The 19049-nt window shown below is 35.8% G+C and overlaps 1 protein-coding gene across 1 annotated transcript in view; it reads left to right on the top strand.

Moving 5' to 3' along the window:
- The window catches only part of LOC113228821 (transient receptor potential protein-like), a 38612-nt gene that overhangs the window by 6832 nt on the left and 12731 nt on the right, over positions 1 to 19049 (top strand). Inside the window, exons 3-9 of the mRNA XM_026462225.1 lie at positions 592 to 734; positions 4199 to 4400; positions 5867 to 6040; positions 13847 to 13945; positions 15190 to 15325; positions 16532 to 16684; positions 17741 to 17886. Of these exons, the coding sequence (XP_026318010.1) occupies positions 592 to 734; positions 4199 to 4400; positions 5867 to 6040; positions 13847 to 13945; positions 15190 to 15325; positions 16532 to 16684; positions 17741 to 17886 (1053 nt within the window). The remainder of the gene's footprint in view (positions 1 to 591; positions 735 to 4198; positions 4401 to 5866; positions 6041 to 13846; positions 13946 to 15189; positions 15326 to 16531; positions 16685 to 17740; positions 17887 to 19049) is intronic.

Genomic DNA, 19049 nt, shown 5'->3' with positions numbered 1-19049 from the left:
TTTTAGAGATAAAATTTCACAAAATACATAAGGCTGCTAACAGGTTGACTGAATTGAAAATCGGTTTCATGCAGCCGAGATCAACTGCATACAGTTTTTAATGCGTGCAGTCGTTGTGTTGGCTACATGAAGTTGATTACGACTTCTCGTATTTACTGCAAACATGCAGTCAAATTGTTATCAGCCTAGTTTGTTTCAAAATTGATATTATTTATATGACTTTTAAGTGATAAAAGCTTTTGAGGTTCTTCTTTATGATACCACGAGACGAGACAAACAAATCGTACGCGACGTTTGGTGGTAAGCAACATGCCTGTCTATAGCACTTGCAATTTCACTCAGAATTTTAAAACGTAGAGATCTGAAGGGCAGTGCCCCTGCGCCCGTCACCCTGACCCATAAGTTGACAAGTCCCATGTACCTATAATTTAGTAGCACCCTTACCGTTCAAAACCGGAACGCAGTAATGCTCACATTACCGCTTGGCACCAGAAATAAGTAAAGTATACAGTAGTTTGACGAACTCTTTCACAATGAGCTCTACTTCTGCTATATATTTTCATGTAGTTACAATTATTTTATTTCTCACAGAGTTGGGAGTCCGTTGATCCTTCCGCGTCAACGTTCACGCCGGATATCACCCCTTTGATCCTGGCTGCTCACAGGAACCACTATGAAATTCTAAAGATCCTGCTAGACAGAGGCGCCACGCTCCCCGTGCCCCACGACGTCAAGTAGGTACAGGCAACGAATATATCTTTACAATTTGTACTATAGAATTTTAGAATGGATCTCAAAAAGCACGAAGAGGATTAAAAAAAACCTCTATCTAGAATCGTATACTTGCTAATCATCGTATAATAAGTAATACACACAATAACACAGCGTTTTTTCTATTAAGGTAACAAATCGTATGAAAATATATTTTAATAAATTGGACCAACTTCTGCTGTTCCGAGTTTTTAGTACCGTTCAATAAAATAATCCTTATCAGAAATTGAATTAGTTAGCATTAAATAAAATGTTCAAAATTATTCATTTTAATGGACAGCCTACGCTTGACCAAAAAAAATTACTATGCCAAAATTGCTTTCACAAAAAACCTAAAGCTCAACTCACACTGGCGATAAGTCGACGCGTCGCGTCGCGTCCTGTTTTTCAACTCCACCGCCAGGCGATGTGCGTCGACGACAATCGCATTAGTGCGCCGGGATCACAGTTTGGTCGGCGTCTGACGCCTCACGGCGCCCAAGTGACGCGATTCCACATTTGCAAACACAAATTTATACCTTAATAATTGGAAAATATAGATGAATATGTTATAGGCGAAAAACATGACGCGTCGCGACGCTTCGACTCTGCGCCAGTGTGAGTTGAGCCTAAAGGTTATTGACAGTTTCCCTGTATCTACTATGAATTCGAATTTCCCCGTACTGTTCATTAGACACTATTAATTATTTACAAGACTTTATTTACTTTTACTCTATTTTTTTATTTCATTATTATTACATAACAATTTACTTATTTTATCATGCCGCGAATGTATAAACCCAATTTTTTGTAATTACAAATTTGAACAGAAGGTTTATGTTATATATGTTATAACGTATTTCTAACGAATTTGTCTATGCCGCTGTTACAAATCTTTATTGTTGCTGGATACTTTTTTGCCGTAGCGCCACCTGTTAGAAATCAACGAAAGTTTTTTTTTTTTTTTTCATTTACGTATACAGCCACTACGGTTGACAAGTTGTTTATATTCATCGAGTGTATAACCGGAAATAGAGACGAAATAAGGGCCATCCGTCCCTGGCAATACATCAGGTAAATGGGCCTTACATCACTTTTATATTTATTAACTCTCGTTTGCGCTGAAATAACAAATTAGAAAGCTGAAATAGTACAGCGTCAACAACCTGACCTGTGTGTACGTCTCCGTACATTCCAAAAATATTCTGTATTTATTGTAATAAAGATAACGTCTCTAACAATGGGGGAGCTGTTCCATTTGGTAGTGTGGGAAAAACAGCAAAACATCTAATTATAAAACAAACGGAATCAAATTTCATCGGTAATTAAATATGTAATTTTCCAATTTTCGTCCATTATAGCAAAGCTCGAGTTAACTGGTCGATTTGAAGTGAACCAATTGACGACACCCGCCAATTGTTTCGAATTCGGGCTGGCCAATCGGAGCGCAGTTGTCATCGTCATGATTTGAATAGTTAGCAGAATAGTTTTCAAACAAATTAAATGACATTACATCTCTATTTCTGGTTATATACTCGATGTTTATGTTATTCGATTCGGAACTTCATATTGTATCCGAAACAAATCAATTCCCATGAACACTTAAGGCACTTAATGAAAGACGATTATTAGCTCCAGACAAGTAACACGATTAAGTTGTAGCTTAGTTAAATAACTTTAACTAGTTACTCAACTATTGCGATACAAAACTTTGCGACGACACATGTAAGGGACGTTATGTGGGACATCAATTTCTGTTTCTAATTAATTATTTCTTATTAGTACAAAGATCGAGCACCAAGAAAGGCTGAATTCAAACCAGCGCCTTCAGCACACCGTCCCTGACACTCTCTCAACTAAGCTACGGGACGAATCATCAGACAAATTGTTCTAAGTGCTTGTTGCCGATCTTTATTTTTGGTTTTTATCCACTTTTTGCGGCAGTGCCATCTGTGAGAAATCTATGAACGTTTTTCCTCATAACATTTTAATAATTATAACAAACTAGTGAAGTAATTTCACAAAACATAATTGGATAGCATGGTAGTAAAACATCGTTATTATTACAATCATTTCATATTTTTTAAAAGTACCACTTTACAAAAACAACGTACCATTTTGCAGAATTTACCGCAGAATGTAAAAACGTTATTGGGTACCTTTAGGAGATGATATCATCACAGGGTCAATAAACTTTTTTACAGATGCCATCCCTAAAATTTAAATAAAATTAAAAAAGTGTCCAACATGTTTTATTATTAAAAAAAAATTAATTTGTCTAAATCGAACTCTTAAAAAAATCATACATTTTTTCCAATTCCCAGTTAGGTTTTCGCGATTTCTACACATTGGAATTTTCATTGGTATTTTCTAAATCGATCTAAATCGGCATTTGGTCCGAAAAAGTAGTTTTGTTTTGAAAATTAAGTACTTTAATTTTTTGTGATTGGTCACACAGGAGACAATACATCAAATATCACTACAAATAGGAACTATAGATAACACAGGTTTATTTGTTGAAGGCAAAGCGTAAAAAGAGACCGGACATTTTTTGACAGACAAGAATTTCTTTTTATGTTTGCGTATGGTTTTGTACAAACATTCTAGTGGAAAATCTAACAGTTTAATAGAAAATTTATCTATTTTAACATATAGATTGTAATTACAATTAAATAGTTTTTTTATTCTACATCAATGTCATTTGAGCTGTTAATTTCCCAAATATAAATAAATTAATTAAACACTAACATAAATACTTACTAGATATTTAACATTCTGTAAATATTTTCTTGGATTTTTTTTACGATAAGCTCGTTCTGGTAACGCAGTAGACACAGATAAGTTTAAGTTTTTCATGAATTGTTTCAAAAATCATTTATTTACGTCGGTGCACATCTTAAGACTTGTATAAAACTTTAGATATGATAGCCATTACAGTAGTAATTCAGTTTAGGATTATCAAATAAATAATCATAATTCCTTATACCTTCATCCACCACAGTGTCGGTAAAACAGTTGATTGACCCCACTGCGTACAAATAACATTAACGCGCGCGCTCTCATAGCCCGGTACTAGGGAAACCCAGTATCGCGGTTACCGTGGACACACACAAAGACAACCACAAATTACACCGAAACTCACAAAAGAAATAAATCTAGGCCATACTAATATTTGCCCCGGCACGGGAGTCAAACCCAAGACCTGTGCGTGGCAGTCCGGCATGGTAACCGTTCGGCCACGGAGGCAGTTACAAATAAGTGCATACTCTGATGTTCTACATTATATGAAACAATGTCACGACGACTTGCTCTGAAGACTCCCTACAACACCTAAAATGGAATAAAGAAAATTAAACACCCCCGATCTTCGATAGCCCCACTACTGGACAGAGCCATTTACTTACAAGAAAGTAAATGAGATGTTCTCTATATACAAAATCTTCCACAGGTGCGGCTGCGACGAATGCGTCAAGTCCTCCCAGGAAGACTCCCTCCGCCATTCTCAAGCTCGTATCAACGCTTACCGCGCTCTAACGTCTCCTTCCCTCATCGCTCTATCTTCTGCTGACCCTCTACTCACAGCTTTCCAGTTGTCTTGGGAGCTGGGTAGACTCAGCAGAATGGAGACCGAGTTTCGAGTGGAATATAAGGCAAGATCTTTCGAGGCTTTCACATCAGCCAATGTATTAAAAGCTCTCACACACACGCACAGTGCATGGCGTGGTGGTTTCTATACAAAATTGTGAATTTTATAATATCGAATATCCGATTAATGCCGGCCATACACGCTATGGTATACCGAAGAGGTCTACCTGTGCACGTGTACCTGTGCAGGCAGACCGAAAATCAATTCTTTTGAATGATATCGTACGGTGAACAAGTGTATGTGTGCGTGTACTACGGCGGCCTGCACAGGTCGTGCCGTTTGATTTTTAGTTACGGTATAGGGTAGTCGTCGTTCGCATCGTACTACATTGCGTAATACAAATGTCAACATTCGATTCAACTGATAAGAAAATACTTGAGGAACCGTCGCATCGTCGTTTTCTTCAATCGATACCATATTGAAATTAACTGAAGACCTCTTCCGGATAGTATACCGGATAGTCCCAAATACGCTACGACAAACGGCCTACCTGCGCTGGTATACCTGCACAGGTAGACCTCTCTGGTATACCGTAGCGTCTATGGCCGGCATTAGATAAATGAAGGTCATCAAAGCTAAACCTCTCGAAACGTAATTACTTATGAAGTGGGGACGGTTCAATTTGAACGTACTTCTCACATTATACATCAGAATTACAATGTAGTAGACCAAATTTATTTTAGTAAGTTAATGACGTAAGCTGTCTTATTTTTAGCACATTATCTATCGCTAAACACAAACTAGACACATAAAATACAGTGTAATTCCCTACAGGGTTACGTTTCGACAATACAATTGACAGCAGGCAAATTGATAGTAAAATAACCGGTAATGAAAAACAAACAAAACGAAAGTGATGACGCACTTTCTTTGAACGCATAACCAATGGTTTGTTTCCGGATTCATGCTTCCCTTAGATTCTCCATCTGGTTGAAATATGGGGTATTTACAGTATCTCGTGCTTCAATTGTCGGTAAGTACAGTCGTGCGCAAGTGTCATTTAACTAAGCACTTGTGTTATGGAAATCGGAAAATAACAGTACCACAAACACTGAGACCCGAGACAATATAGAAAAGTTAGTTTTCTGAATTGACCCGGCCAGGAATCGAACACGTAACATTAATAACGTTAAGAATAGGAGGAGATATGACCACCACGGCTAGAGTTGATTGTACATAATTGTAATTCAAAAATAAAACCGATCTCAAAAGTTCTCCCCCTCTATTATATATCCTCTAGTTTACCACCCTTATAAGTGGAATTTTCCTTCAAATTTAAATGAAACTAATATAATTTAAATGGAACTAATATTTAGGTACTCTCTTTCCAACAAGAAAAGAATGATCAAAATAGGTTTACAAATGTCGGAGTTATCGCGTAACATATATACAAAAAAAATACATTCGAACTGAACTCAGTTAAAAACAAGAAACAAGTAAGAACAGTTCTAACAAGCAATTTTTGTTCAGGCGTTGCGTCATCAGTGTCAAGAATTCGCCACCGCACTTCTGGATCACACACGAACGTCCAAGGAGTTAGAGATCATGCTCAACTACAACCCCCTGGAACTTGACATTTGGGAGCCAGGAGAACGACAGACCTTGGGACGATTAAAGCTTGCTATTCAGTATAAACAGAAAATGGTAAGTCATAAGTAAATAGATTCATAGAGCAAATCGTATTTTCACAATAATACTTTTAAAAAGTTAGTAAAAAAAAACCAACCTCAAAAGTTTATGGAATTACATCTATTTGTCAAGTTTTACTAAAATCGCTTACCGGAAAGTGCGCGAAAACGGATTCATCCCCTAGTTTGCCACCCTTAGAGGTGGAATATTTTCTTCAAATTTAACTGGGTTACTCGTCTATCCAACAAAAAAAAGATCATCCAAATCGATTCAAAACATACTAAAGAAAAATACAGTCGAATTGAGAGCCTACTCCTTTTTAAGTCGGCTAAAATCGGTTTCCAATTTAGATTTGTTACGTCACGATCCCCCTTAGGACGAGAGAAGTGGTAGTATAGTAATAAGATAAAATGTGTTGCGACGGCGGCGTCCATATCCAATCTATCCGCATGTGGAGGTTTTGGTCGGAAGCGCTTGCAGATTCCTATTGCATTTGCGTTAAATGTAATAGGGAACGTGAAATATGCGAAAAATAGCTCGATGAATAAGTTGTTTTATATGTTCTCGGCTATATTGGAACGTAACAGCAGCCTTGATGTCATAAGGCCACATCACCAAAATTACAACTATTCAGAGAGAATTTTAAAGATTCTACAAACAAAATTAGTCGAAACTATTGTATGTTGAAATAGGAGAGTTATGTACAATTTCAGATATACTTAATTTGTTTTATATAAGTCGCATTATTTTGATGACTTTCATGTGATAAAAGCATTTTTTACGTGAGATCAACTACTTAACATATTGGAATTTGAAGAAGTTAATTTATCTAAAGTAAGAATGTTTCCTTAGTATGAACATACTCATTTCGTCATCAATGCGACTAAAATTTCTTATTTTTCTGTTTATTTTTTAAACATCCCAAAATATAGGTTTGTTTTTATCCTAAGACCCAGCAACTTACCAGTGCCAAACGCCCGATGTCCATTAATATGTACAAAATGTAATTACATGCTTCAGTCCCCAGTTTTATATGAAAAACGTATTTTTCTTCATACCCTATGGCCATGTAGAATATATAGCGCTAAATTTAAATGCGATAATTTCGTTACAATGTACACTGGGCGGTTACGTGATCAAAGAATAATATTTTCTGGGTCCGAATCACTTCAAATAATATGTACATTTTGATGCACACAGGGCCTTGGGAGATTAATGGCTAATGTATTTAATGACATAAATACCTGTAGAAACACAACTACAATAGTTTTTGATACAATAATTTGTAGCAAACAATTAATGGGAAATAATAATATGTACAAATGTTACTCAAATTTCAATGTATAATACGCATACACAAACATAATCAGTTCCGACAAGTCCCGGGATTTGTAGAAGAGAATGTTTACGTTATTCTTTAATTAAGCTAAATTACCCCCTCAATGCCGATCACTGGGATCACATGTGGCTTTACTACATCAAGAGAACAAATTGGTCATATTAGTCACAATATAACAATGGTATTGTAGAGATCGATTATCTGAAGGATTGTTTTAATGATTATTTGTTTACTAACCAGCCAAAGAGTCATCCCTTTTTTGTATGTACTATTTGAGTTACATTTTTGTTTTAAAGTATTATTCTCTTCCGAAGAGAAGGCATAGTCTGCAATGCGGTTCGAGAACTTCTTACGTTTTCCAAGGGTTGTCTTCAACATGCAGGTTTCCTCAAGACGTTTTCCTTTATCATTAGCTAGATGTGTTGCTACTAAGCAATTACAAATGTAAATAAACTTAGAAATTAAAATCCCGTCGGACCCTCATGAAATAACAGGTCTCATGTTAGGCTACTAATAACTAACTACTACTATAAATGTTTATATAGTTGTTTACCCAAAGTGTATGAAATGTACAGAACTTGCCTTTAGCTGGACGATGCCTCTAATCTTCAGACCAGTGGCAATAGAGTGTAGATTGCCCAAGCTATATTCAAAATTATTATTATTAATACAAAGATCGAACACATAGAAAAATGTCTTCTACCCGATGGGACTTGAATCCACGACCATGCTGCACCGTAGCATTGCTCTTACCAACCGAGCCACAGGTCAAGTTACAGAGCTGTCGAAATTCTCCTACGTGTTTTTGTTATAGATCTTTGTACTGGTTTTCGGCATTAGTCGCCGCTAGTGACATCTAGCGAGAGATTTTTGAAAGCTGCGATGCGAAGGTTGTTGTTGGTAAGACTCAGTTGGCAAGAGCAATGCTACGATGCAGTATGGTCGTGGATTCAAGTCTCACCGGGTCGAAAAAACTTTTCATGACAAAACTATAGTACCGGCACGCTATGATGGCCGTTTTGTCAGATTACAATAGTGAGGTGAAATCTCAATTCATTATCGAAATAAAATATAATCGAATGGCATAATGAACTCGCGTATCTGACTGTTTAAAACAGTTCTTTGCGTACTTTCGGCCATATCAACGAAATCCACAACAAAAGGCGTAAACAAAGTCCAAATTAACGAGCAAGAGTTAACAGTATTGCAGCATCAATATCCAAATTCCAAAGTCAGGTCAAAACTGTATTATCACAATCACAGTTTGTTCTTTTCGAAGCAACATCTATTCGATTACTGCTTTGTTTTGCATTGAGCTTTGACACGTGTTTACCGGAGGTAGAAGTTGTACTGACCAGCGATCCTATAAATGACGATCGATCGACGACGATATTAGATTTCATTTTTAAAAATTTCGAAAAACAAATGCCTAGTTGTGTCGTAAAATTATACATTCCTTAAATTTTACTGCACGTCACTATTGATAACAATGTACAGCAATTAGCTCCTTCAACGTAGTTATGAATTAATACGAAACTTGATGAGCGGGCAAACGTCAAAGCGGCCATCATAGCGTGCCGGTACTATTAGTGGAGTAATTTCACAAAAAATGTCAATAATAATATTTAAAATTCTTGAGAAAAAATACTATGTTGTGCATTTGACCCACAGACGTATTAAAATTTTTTTTCAATGGCTACTAAAAGGACACCTATATGTGAAAGTTGAGATGAAACTGTTCAGTTTTTGCATAAAACTAAAATATCAATAATGCCTAAGTACATTTATTGCGTTTGAGATGTTTATTAATTCATCTCTCATCCAAAGTTTACTTTCTTTTAATTTTAATGCCCAATTAGTCACCACTCTGAGTGATTGTTATGTAAATAAACATTAAAATTAACTTAATGAAATCTGAATTCATATATTTATATATAATTAAAAAATGTTAATTTTGGAAATATGCATATTACACACACAAATATAGTTGTATACGTAAATTGTATACTGTCCATATCAATGGGTGCGATTCGTAATATTTAACAACAAATGACATATTTTTAGTCGATGTAATGTTCAACAGATCGACTCATCCGAAGAACAGAGTCCGATGTTATTATATAGCGAAAAGATAATAAGTACGTCACGAGAATAATTTCGTTATTCAAACTAAGGCCTATGTAAAGGTGTTTTGAGAATTTATATACCTTATTTCGTTTCGGAAATATAAAATCGAACAACAGTCGATCTGACATCCACAGAGAAGAAGGAAGGAACGAAGTGTACTATGTCCCGAGAACAAGTAGTCTTGCACATAGATCTTTGTTCTACGGACGAGTCGAGATATAATTAACTTACGGTATTATACTATTTGCTAGTTGGCTCGACCTCCTCCTGTGGGTTTAGGTTAGGTTAGTATATGACAAAGTATAATGTATTATAAATATAATTACAGTGGTGTTTAGGTGCAATGGCGAATGAACCGAATTTGTTTGCATTTTCTAATTGGTTCGACCTCCTATTAAGTTATGTATGCAATTGAATATTCTGCTTAAAGGTTTGATAAATATATTCTATTACACAAAAAGCGCTTAAAGCTATACAAAATCTAATATATTTTGCGAGTGTAGTACATTTAATGAAATAAAAAAAACTTCTTAACAACATAATATAGGCCGCTTCAACTATTCGTAAAACGAAATATTATGTTACATTATTTAATTCATTATACAGGTAGTGCTTATACCATTTCTTCATTATGTCACCTAATCATTATATGTTAATGTTCGTTATACTGAAGGTTTATTATAGACATTGAAATTATTCTGTTAGGCCTTTTGTTGTTTTACCTTTTGTTGATTATATACAGTGAGCGATTATATCCTTAGAAATTATATCAAATGTTGTTATACAAAGTGAAAATAGATTATTTGTTGTTATATCTTCCATTACACACCCTCTTATCAATACGTTTTATATTTATATTGTTTATTGCACACACATGTTTATTTATATAGTGACATTATGGGCAACCGTTGGTTCACTGGAAGGAGAGGGGGGATGAGAGATTTCATTACAAGGTAGCATTTACATTCAACTCTGTCATTGATATGATGACTGATGAAGTTCCGTGAAATAACGAGGACATTGCCAGCATATTATAGCAATTAAAATAGCAGCAATGTGCTGTAACAATTACATCACTTGTGTATAAAACGCACTTAATTCAGTTACCTACATTTTAACAGAAGTTATTTATAAAAGGAAAAAAATATGTTCATATTATGTTACTGACGTCCAAACACTTTTGGCGTCGAAATTACCATAGGCCATTATGTCTTTAAATGGTGCCTAGTGATCATCTTTGTTTTCACCGTAAAAAATATCATACTTAACTGAAGGTAGGTAGTTACTATTTAATACTAAGTAAGGAAAGTAGACCTAAATAAGACGACCTTCGTGGCTCAATGGTTTGAATATGGTTTGAACTGTGGGTGCTGGAAGAGGAGATCCCGGATTCGATTCCCGATAGGACCAATTTGGGAAAATAAACTTTTCCTTTTTTGTGGAAATGCTGTTAATATATTATATTGGTTTGACCCTGTATACCGTACATGGTACACAATATAAGGGCGTTTGCACACTACGTCCGATTCGTATCAGGGGGTCTACTCTCGATCTTCGTCCGATATATGTCCGAAACAATTACTGTCAAATATGTAATATTCGACCAAATTAAAACACAAGTATCAAGTATGACACTTCATTCGCATCACGTGTCTTTTCATTTGGTCAGGTATTGCTTATTTGGCAGTAATTGTTTCGGACGAATGTCGGATAGAGATCGAGAGAAGACCCCCGGTTCCGAACCCGAGAAATGATAGTCCGAAATGTCACAGGTGTCCGAAGTGTCATTTTATCTGTGCAAGCGATATTCGTATTTCCTCGGATTCTATTCGGATTTAAAGTCGACACACAAAGCATACGACACAGAAATCTACGAGCTCACACGGCGCATCGCAAGAGTTTGCGAATTGCTCCGCGTCGCGCATTCCTGCGATGTTAATTTTCTGGTTTTTTTTTCCTATAATATCTTATGATCACTATGATATGAAACAGCAGTGCAACACTCTTTTACCGATCCATGTTTATACCTAATTTAAAAAATACGTTCATTACTGTTGATGATCGTCGAAGGAATCGTGGCAGTAAGATTCGCAGTTTTGTGTTTCGACCCTTAGAGCACATGCGACATCCGAAGTGGGACAGAGGTTTCTAGGTTTGTACAATCGGCTTAAGGCGAGTCACAGAGGAGAAGCGGGAGAAACTGTTTTGCTAGATCAAGTGGCTTAGGTATTTACTATTAAATAACGGTCTTACAAAAAATATAAGATATACTTAAGAATATTGTCTAAATAATATGCTAGTGTGTTACACGATAGGGTGTACTTTATCCGATTATATAAAATCCTGAAAACAGGCTAAAATAAAAGTTTAAAATGATTTATTTGTGAATAAAATATCTAAGTTCGTGTATAATTTTTACATGGAGATATTTCTCTTTAAGTACTACAGCGAACCTGCTGTTTGGTTGTTAGCTGAAACCCTATTAGTTATAAAGTTGGCATTTATCCCAAAATATGCAAATTGCCTAGAGCGCTTGTCGATGTCGAATGTGTGTCAAATTTTCTCCGCCTGTTTTAAAGTGTAAGCTTGCGTGAAATACCTCGCCTTAAATAATCTTAAATAGGTTATTCGATGTTCTATAAAGACCCTAAAAATATAAAGTGTCTCTGGTAAGAGAACGCTTTCTTATTTAATGATTCAAAGCGCGAATTCATAATTAGCTCTTTACCCCTGGGCCTTGTATAAGAATTAGCCTGTTTTTATATTACAATGAATAATATCCTTTTCAAATGCAAAATGTCTAACTTTGTTTATTCTTTGTTTATTTTATATTGTCTACCTTTAATAAAGCTTAATTTCACTTCACGGAATGGAAGAATCATAGCATAATGACCTTTATGTTACCTTACCGTAGTAGCAGTAGAGTTCGTTATGAAAGAGTTCGTTCGGTAGTACTGCCACCTTAGCTATTTCTGCCGCCAAGCAGTAATGTCAGCATTACTGTGTTCCGGTTTGAAAGGTAAGGGTGTTGGTGAAATTGTAGGCACATGGGCCTTGTCAAATGGTGTCTCAGGGTAACGGGCGCTGTGGTGGTGCACCTCATAATTTTGCAATTTAAAGCTCTGAGTGGCACTGTAACTGTTATGGACAGGCATGTAGCTTACCATTAGAAGCACGACTTGATGTTATAAAAAAAATGTTAATCGTGTAACGTACAAACCAGGGTTGTTGCGAATATCAGCATCCGCAACCGCGAATAATCGGCATAATTTAAAATATCCGCATGCGCATCAGCCTCCGCATTCATCGATGCTGATATTCATTGCGGAAGTTCGAATCGTGAGATGACCTAAAAGGCACGCTGGAATCATTTATAAACCTTTCAGAAACAGATTGTATACCGAAAAAGCATCTCGGCTGTTGTTTTTAAAATATAACTTTGATAAAATTCTACCACGATTAAGCTAGGCAGATTGATTCTTTTGCTAATAAATGTCGCAAAAGCGCGGAAATAATATTTTATAACAATACCAAAGAAAATAGAAAGCTTTTTCATATATCTATCTAGATTCACTAAGAATGTACATTTTTCACGTTTTTTAATAGTTAAAATCAGCATCCGCATCATCATCTGTAAAAATTTGCAACAGCAACAACCCTAGTACAAATTAGATATGAGACAAAAAAGATCGAGCGTCTTTCGAAAAATTCATTCCAGTTTTGAGAAATTCCGCAGCTACCGTATGCTACCTAGTCTGTACCTTATACTAATTTCAGTAGGCTAAGTGTGTTATCCTTCACAAACTTTTATAAAAAAGAAACTTACATGAAATAAACTTTGACGACCTCCGTGGTCTAGTGGTTTGCATACCGGATTTCATGGTGTCGCCATCTCCGATGTGTCGGATTCAATTCCCGGCCAAGTCAACGTAGAAAACTAACTTTTCTATATTGTCTTGGGTCTGGGTGTTTGTGGTACCGTCGTTATTTCCGATCCGATTTCCGTAACACAAGAGCTTTAGCTAATTACTTTGGGATCAGAGCAACGTATGTGGTTGTGTAATATTTGTCATTGTATTTATAATAATTTTAAAAAAACTTGACTATATTCCTCATTATCATCATATACAGCCTGACTTCACCCACTGCTGGGTACTAGCGTCAAAGTTTCTTTGCCACTTCTCACGGTCCCGTGTTAATGTTTGCCACGCAATTCCAGCGATGTCGTTCGCCCATCTCGACAGACGCCCGACGTTCTTGTATCGCCCTTGGACGCCGCCGGCACTCAGTTATCGCCTTACTGACTAAATTCCTATGTATGGACCTTAAATCGTTTATAATGTGTTTGCTTTTAGTTTGTAGCCCATCCGAATGTCCAGCAACTCCTCAGTGCGATATGGTACGAGGGCCTGCCCGGGTTTAAACGGAAAAACATCGTCGGACAGTGCGCGCAGGTAAGAAGACGTTAAGCTCAAATTTTTGAGCTAATTGTAATATCTATTACAAGTAACTTGCTGATAATAGTGTTTCTGTATGATCAAAACACTGACCATACACTAACTTCCGAGCCATTACCGGCGACTTGGTGTCAGCGACAAAAAACAAATTTTACTGGAGAAGGTTTTTTCAAATATTTCTACATATAAAAGTGATATTTACTAAATTGAATTTTAATATACCTAGAATAAAGAGTAATAAGTACCAGGATCTCGGCTCCGACTACCTATTTATAGCCTTTGGAGTTGAAACCCTTGGCCCGTGGGGTTCCAGTGCCCTTAATCTGTACAAATTTTATCTAAAAAATTAATAGACTGTCTGGGAAACTCAAGGGCAGCTATCTAGCCCAACGCGTTAGTATAGCCATACAAAGGGAGAACGCTGCCAGATCTTGAGCACCTTGCCGCGGGGAGCCAATTTTTTTCATATAATTTAAAAATCCTAGTTTTACTTTCTAGTATTTAAGCTTTCTTGTGCCATTCCTGTATATTATCAAAATAAAAAGTATTATATTTTATAATAATGAATTTCATAACAGCAAATTTTTTTAAAAACCAATTGATGCTAAGCCTTTTTTGGCGCCTGATTTTGTTATCTGTATCTGATGATAAGATAATACTTTTGATTAAAATTATGCAGCAAATGTATAAACGACGAAATTGTGATGTCCTATGTCAGTTGCGACAACGAGAGGGGTCACTTATTTTTTTCGTAGCAGTAGGGCTCCATGTAGTAGAATTCGTCCAGAGAATAACTGCCACCTTACCTATTTCTGCCGCTAAGTAGTAATGTAAACATTACTGCGTACCTGTTTTGAAGGGTAAGATCGATGGTGAACTTACAGCGACATGGGACTTGTCAACTTATGTCTCATTTTTAGGACAGTTATTAGGCCTATTCAAGACTAGAGTGCCGAAGCGGTGGAGGTCCTTGTGAAAGAGTTCGTCCAAGGAAGATCCGCCACTAAGTATTTCGGCCGCCAAGTAGTAATATGAATATTGCTGAGTTTCAGTTTTCAAGGATAAGGGAACTGGTGAATTTACAAGCACAAAGCCAACTTATGTCTCAGATCTTTGTGATTTAAAGCTTACATAGACATACGTCTCGCTTCTCAACTTGTTCCTCCCGTCACTTAGTGTCTCATAAAAAGCGTGAATAGGCATTTACGTGTAACATCGTCGGTGTTTCTTTCGTGTCACAGGTGGCAAGAATGGGCATAATGTTTCCCGTGTACTGCACGATCTACATGCTAGCTCCCAACTCCGAGTACGGACGGTTCATGAAGAAACCGTTCGTTAAATTCATCTGCCACAGTTGTTCTTATATGTTGTTTCTTTGTAAGTACCTAAATTAATTAATACGGGGTGAATTGAGCACATAATTATAAACACTTTGCATGTTCAGTATGAAATTGATTGATCAAAAACTATGCAGAGTTGTTTATAACATACTAACAACCTTGTAGGACTATATTACAAATATCATAAAAAACAACTTTCGTCCATGACTTTTTACAGAACATAAACTTACGAAGAATGAACTTTAAGTTTGTGTTCTATCTGACAATTTCAGATTAGTGCCATATTGCTATTATTTTACAAAAATAACCCTGTACCTTTCGCTCCGGACACATTCCATTAAATAAGTTTGCGTAAATGATGTAGAAAATAGAGTTACCAAGCTGTGCTGTATGTGACGTGAATGAGGACGTATATCATATACTGATGGAGTGTGAACGCAAATATTATTTTAGATTTGATGTAGCTGCTATGTGTGACCATTTTTGACAAGTTGGCGGATCCAATAGCGTCTTGGCCATTCCTCTATCAAGCCAAAACCAACTCCAAGCCAAAACGAACTCCAAAGCTAAAACCAACTCCAAACCAAAACCAACTTTAATCCAAAACCAACTCCAAGCGAAAACGAACTCCAAGCCAAAACCAACTCCAAGCCAAAACCAACTCCAGGCCAAAACCAACTCTAAGCTAAAACCAAGTCCAAGAAAAATTAACTCTAAGCCAAAATCAACTCCAAGCCAAAATCAACTCCAAACCAAAACCAACTTCAATTGTCTTTACTTTCTCTGGTTGGAGCAAACGCTTGCCCCAGAGTGAGTGTCGTATGTCAATTCAAGTGTAATATTGGATTAGGGGATGCAGTAATATGGGATCGCATCTGCTTTATAGTAGAATATACTCTTACTCGGGGTTGAATGTGTTCAAACCACAAGTGTCCTGTAAGAGGCGTAGTCGGCTTTCGGGGGTTGTTCCTGTTCAATGCTAGAGCCTCTCTACAATGTAGTTACGCCAGCATGCAAATTATTCATTCCAATAATAAAAATAAAATATTAATAATAGTAATAATCGTTTATTTTTCTCCCTACAAGCACAAGATGTAGGCAATACAATAGAAGTACATCTACGATGACAATCACGCTATTAAACTTTATTATTTAAATAACAAGATTTATTTTTGCGTGACGACTGTGTATGGTATTGATATTTTTCACGTCGTATTAATTATACAATTCACCAATTGTTCAGGTCTCCTTTCCCTAGCGTCTCAACGCATAGAATACTTACTCCTAGAATGGTCCGGTATCCGATGGCTACAGGAATTAGTGGAGTACTGGAAGGAACACGAGCGCGGTTCACTGCCGGGCATCATCGAGTTCACGGTCGTCATCTACATAGCAAGTAATTTTGGGTTTGTTGGCAAGACTTACATCGCTTGTTTTTGCAAGATTTTTTTTCCTTAATATCTTTTAGAACTCAAGTATGGATTATTTTGTTCAGTTAAATTACTTAATAAGCAAAAAAATATTTTAATTTTTGTCCATTACAACTTACTACACTTTAAGATTAACCAAAATAGTTCGTTTGGTAGTACGTGTTCAATTTCGCATAAGTCAAGGCGACTTATGCGAAATTAATACTTTTTATACTTTTCGCATTCTCACTGTTGTAACAAAATCTCCTGTATAATATCTTTATAAAATCGCACCGTTAGTGTATTAAGACAACATTTACAAAATGATAACTTAAATTTTGTTAAAAATTAATATAAAAATCGAACTCTTAGAAAAAATTCCTTCGACCTGGCCGGATTCGAACCGACAAATACGCATTAAATTTATATTAAATTGACACAAACTAGTGGAGTAATTTCACAAAAATAATTGAATATCAATTCAATACAAATTTAATTATAGTTAATAGCGACATCTCTAGCCAGTGTTGGTAGCTGTAAAATTACTTAACTTGGTGCCGAAAAACTTTCACAGATTTCTCATAGATGGCTACGGCTAAAAAGTCGTTAAAAACCAAATACAAAAATTCGACAAACAAGCACATAGAAAAATTCGTGAAGTTCGTTGGTTCCTTCCCTGGCTTAGCTGGCAAAGCGTCTGGCACCGTTTGCTAGAAGACGTCGGTTCGAATCTGGCCAGATCGAAGGAATTCTTTCTAAGTGTAAATCTGTGTAATCTTTGTATTAATAATTATAACAAAATGATAACTTTTCAGGTGAGAGTATTAAAGATATTATGAATGAAATTAGTCAAAAACTTTTTTATGCATATGAGTGTTACAAAATTTCATGTATTCTTATTTATTTTTACCAACATGTGACTAAAGCATCATTAACGTATAACTACATGTGGGTTTGTTATATTAAGGGTGTTAATTAGTACATTTTACTAAGCGAAATAATAAAGTATTTTAAAATCATCAAATTTTACATTCTGTCCACAGGCTTAATATGGGCTGAAATTCGATCACTTTGGACCGGCGGTATCTCGGAGTACATCAGTGATCTGTGGAACATCGTGGACTTCATAACCAACATGTTTTATATTGCGTGGATCAGTCTACGTGTATCTTCTTGGTACATTGTACAGGTTTGTGCGGTTCCTACTTTCTCACCATTTAATAAAGTACCTATAGCGACATAGCTTTTTATTACTCTACTTATATCAAACTTTAAACTTTAAGTAAGTATATTATTTGCAAAAAATAGAATTGTAATATTTCTTCAATTAAGGTAAATATCCCAGTGATTGACGTTTTTAGACGTAAAACAGTCTTTGATACCCATGTCAAACACTGCTCAAACTACCCATACAAACATGTCACTAACAGAGTACTCCAAACCTACGTTCTCTGTCCAAACTAAATGGTCGAAATTAAGTCTTAAAAAATATTCATTTGTTCGAGTGCTTGACAGGGGTGTCAACTACTACTAAACGTTGACATTTTGTACCAGTGTTTGACAGGCCTCTAAAATAAACTATAAACGATTTACATCAATAAATACACACAAAACAAAGGTTTGTACAGTTATCGAATAGTATTAATAAACACTTACCGCTAATTATCAAAATTCCGGCTAATAAATGCACTCAAACTATTCAAAGCCTAAACGATTTTTGTAAGAACACCAACGCACATTTAACTCGGATCACCAGTTCGTAAAAACAGTCGCTATTACTAGTACACTTAACACGGTTTTGTAGTTATATCAATATCTGTTTTCTTATTTTTTCAAAAATAATACAGAAGTGTCATATATTGGGACAGTGTCAAAGATAGGTACATTTACTTTACTATTCCCATTTTGTACTCTTTAACTCTTCTAATAGTTCAGACAATGGGCCTAGTAGCGTAATTCGGAAGTCAGTTTGATGTTCAAAGTGAAATGCGAGGTCGAAACCCTAGTCGCCGAGTTTCATTATTTTTAAGTCCATTGTCAATTTTTGAAAATGAACTTAGGGAACAATCTTTATGGAATATCTTTTATTCTTACCTGTTTTAGATCTTATGTGTTGAAGTTATTATGTTTTATATAATCTTATTTTCATTTTGTGTAATCATATGTAATTTTTTTGGTATTTATTCATTTTTATTTATTTAAGAATTTTTTTTATTTTTTACTATTATTTTGGATATCTGTTTTAGACTATTTTTGTTATTATTCTTCTTTTTTTCATTTGTGTATGTGCAATATGTGTTTTAAATACGTATTCTAATGCACCCTCAATTAATTTTTTTTAGATCGCCGCCA

The sequence above is a fragment of the Hyposmocoma kahamanoa genome, unplaced genomic scaffold (assembly GCF_003589595.1).
Source record: "Hyposmocoma kahamanoa isolate Upper Pololo Valley unplaced genomic scaffold, ASM358959v1 244, whole genome shotgun sequence".
In the NCBI taxonomy this organism is placed as follows: domain Eukaryota; kingdom Metazoa; phylum Arthropoda; class Insecta; order Lepidoptera; family Cosmopterigidae; genus Hyposmocoma; species Hyposmocoma kahamanoa.
This window is presented reverse-complemented; position numbering and strand designations above follow the sequence as displayed.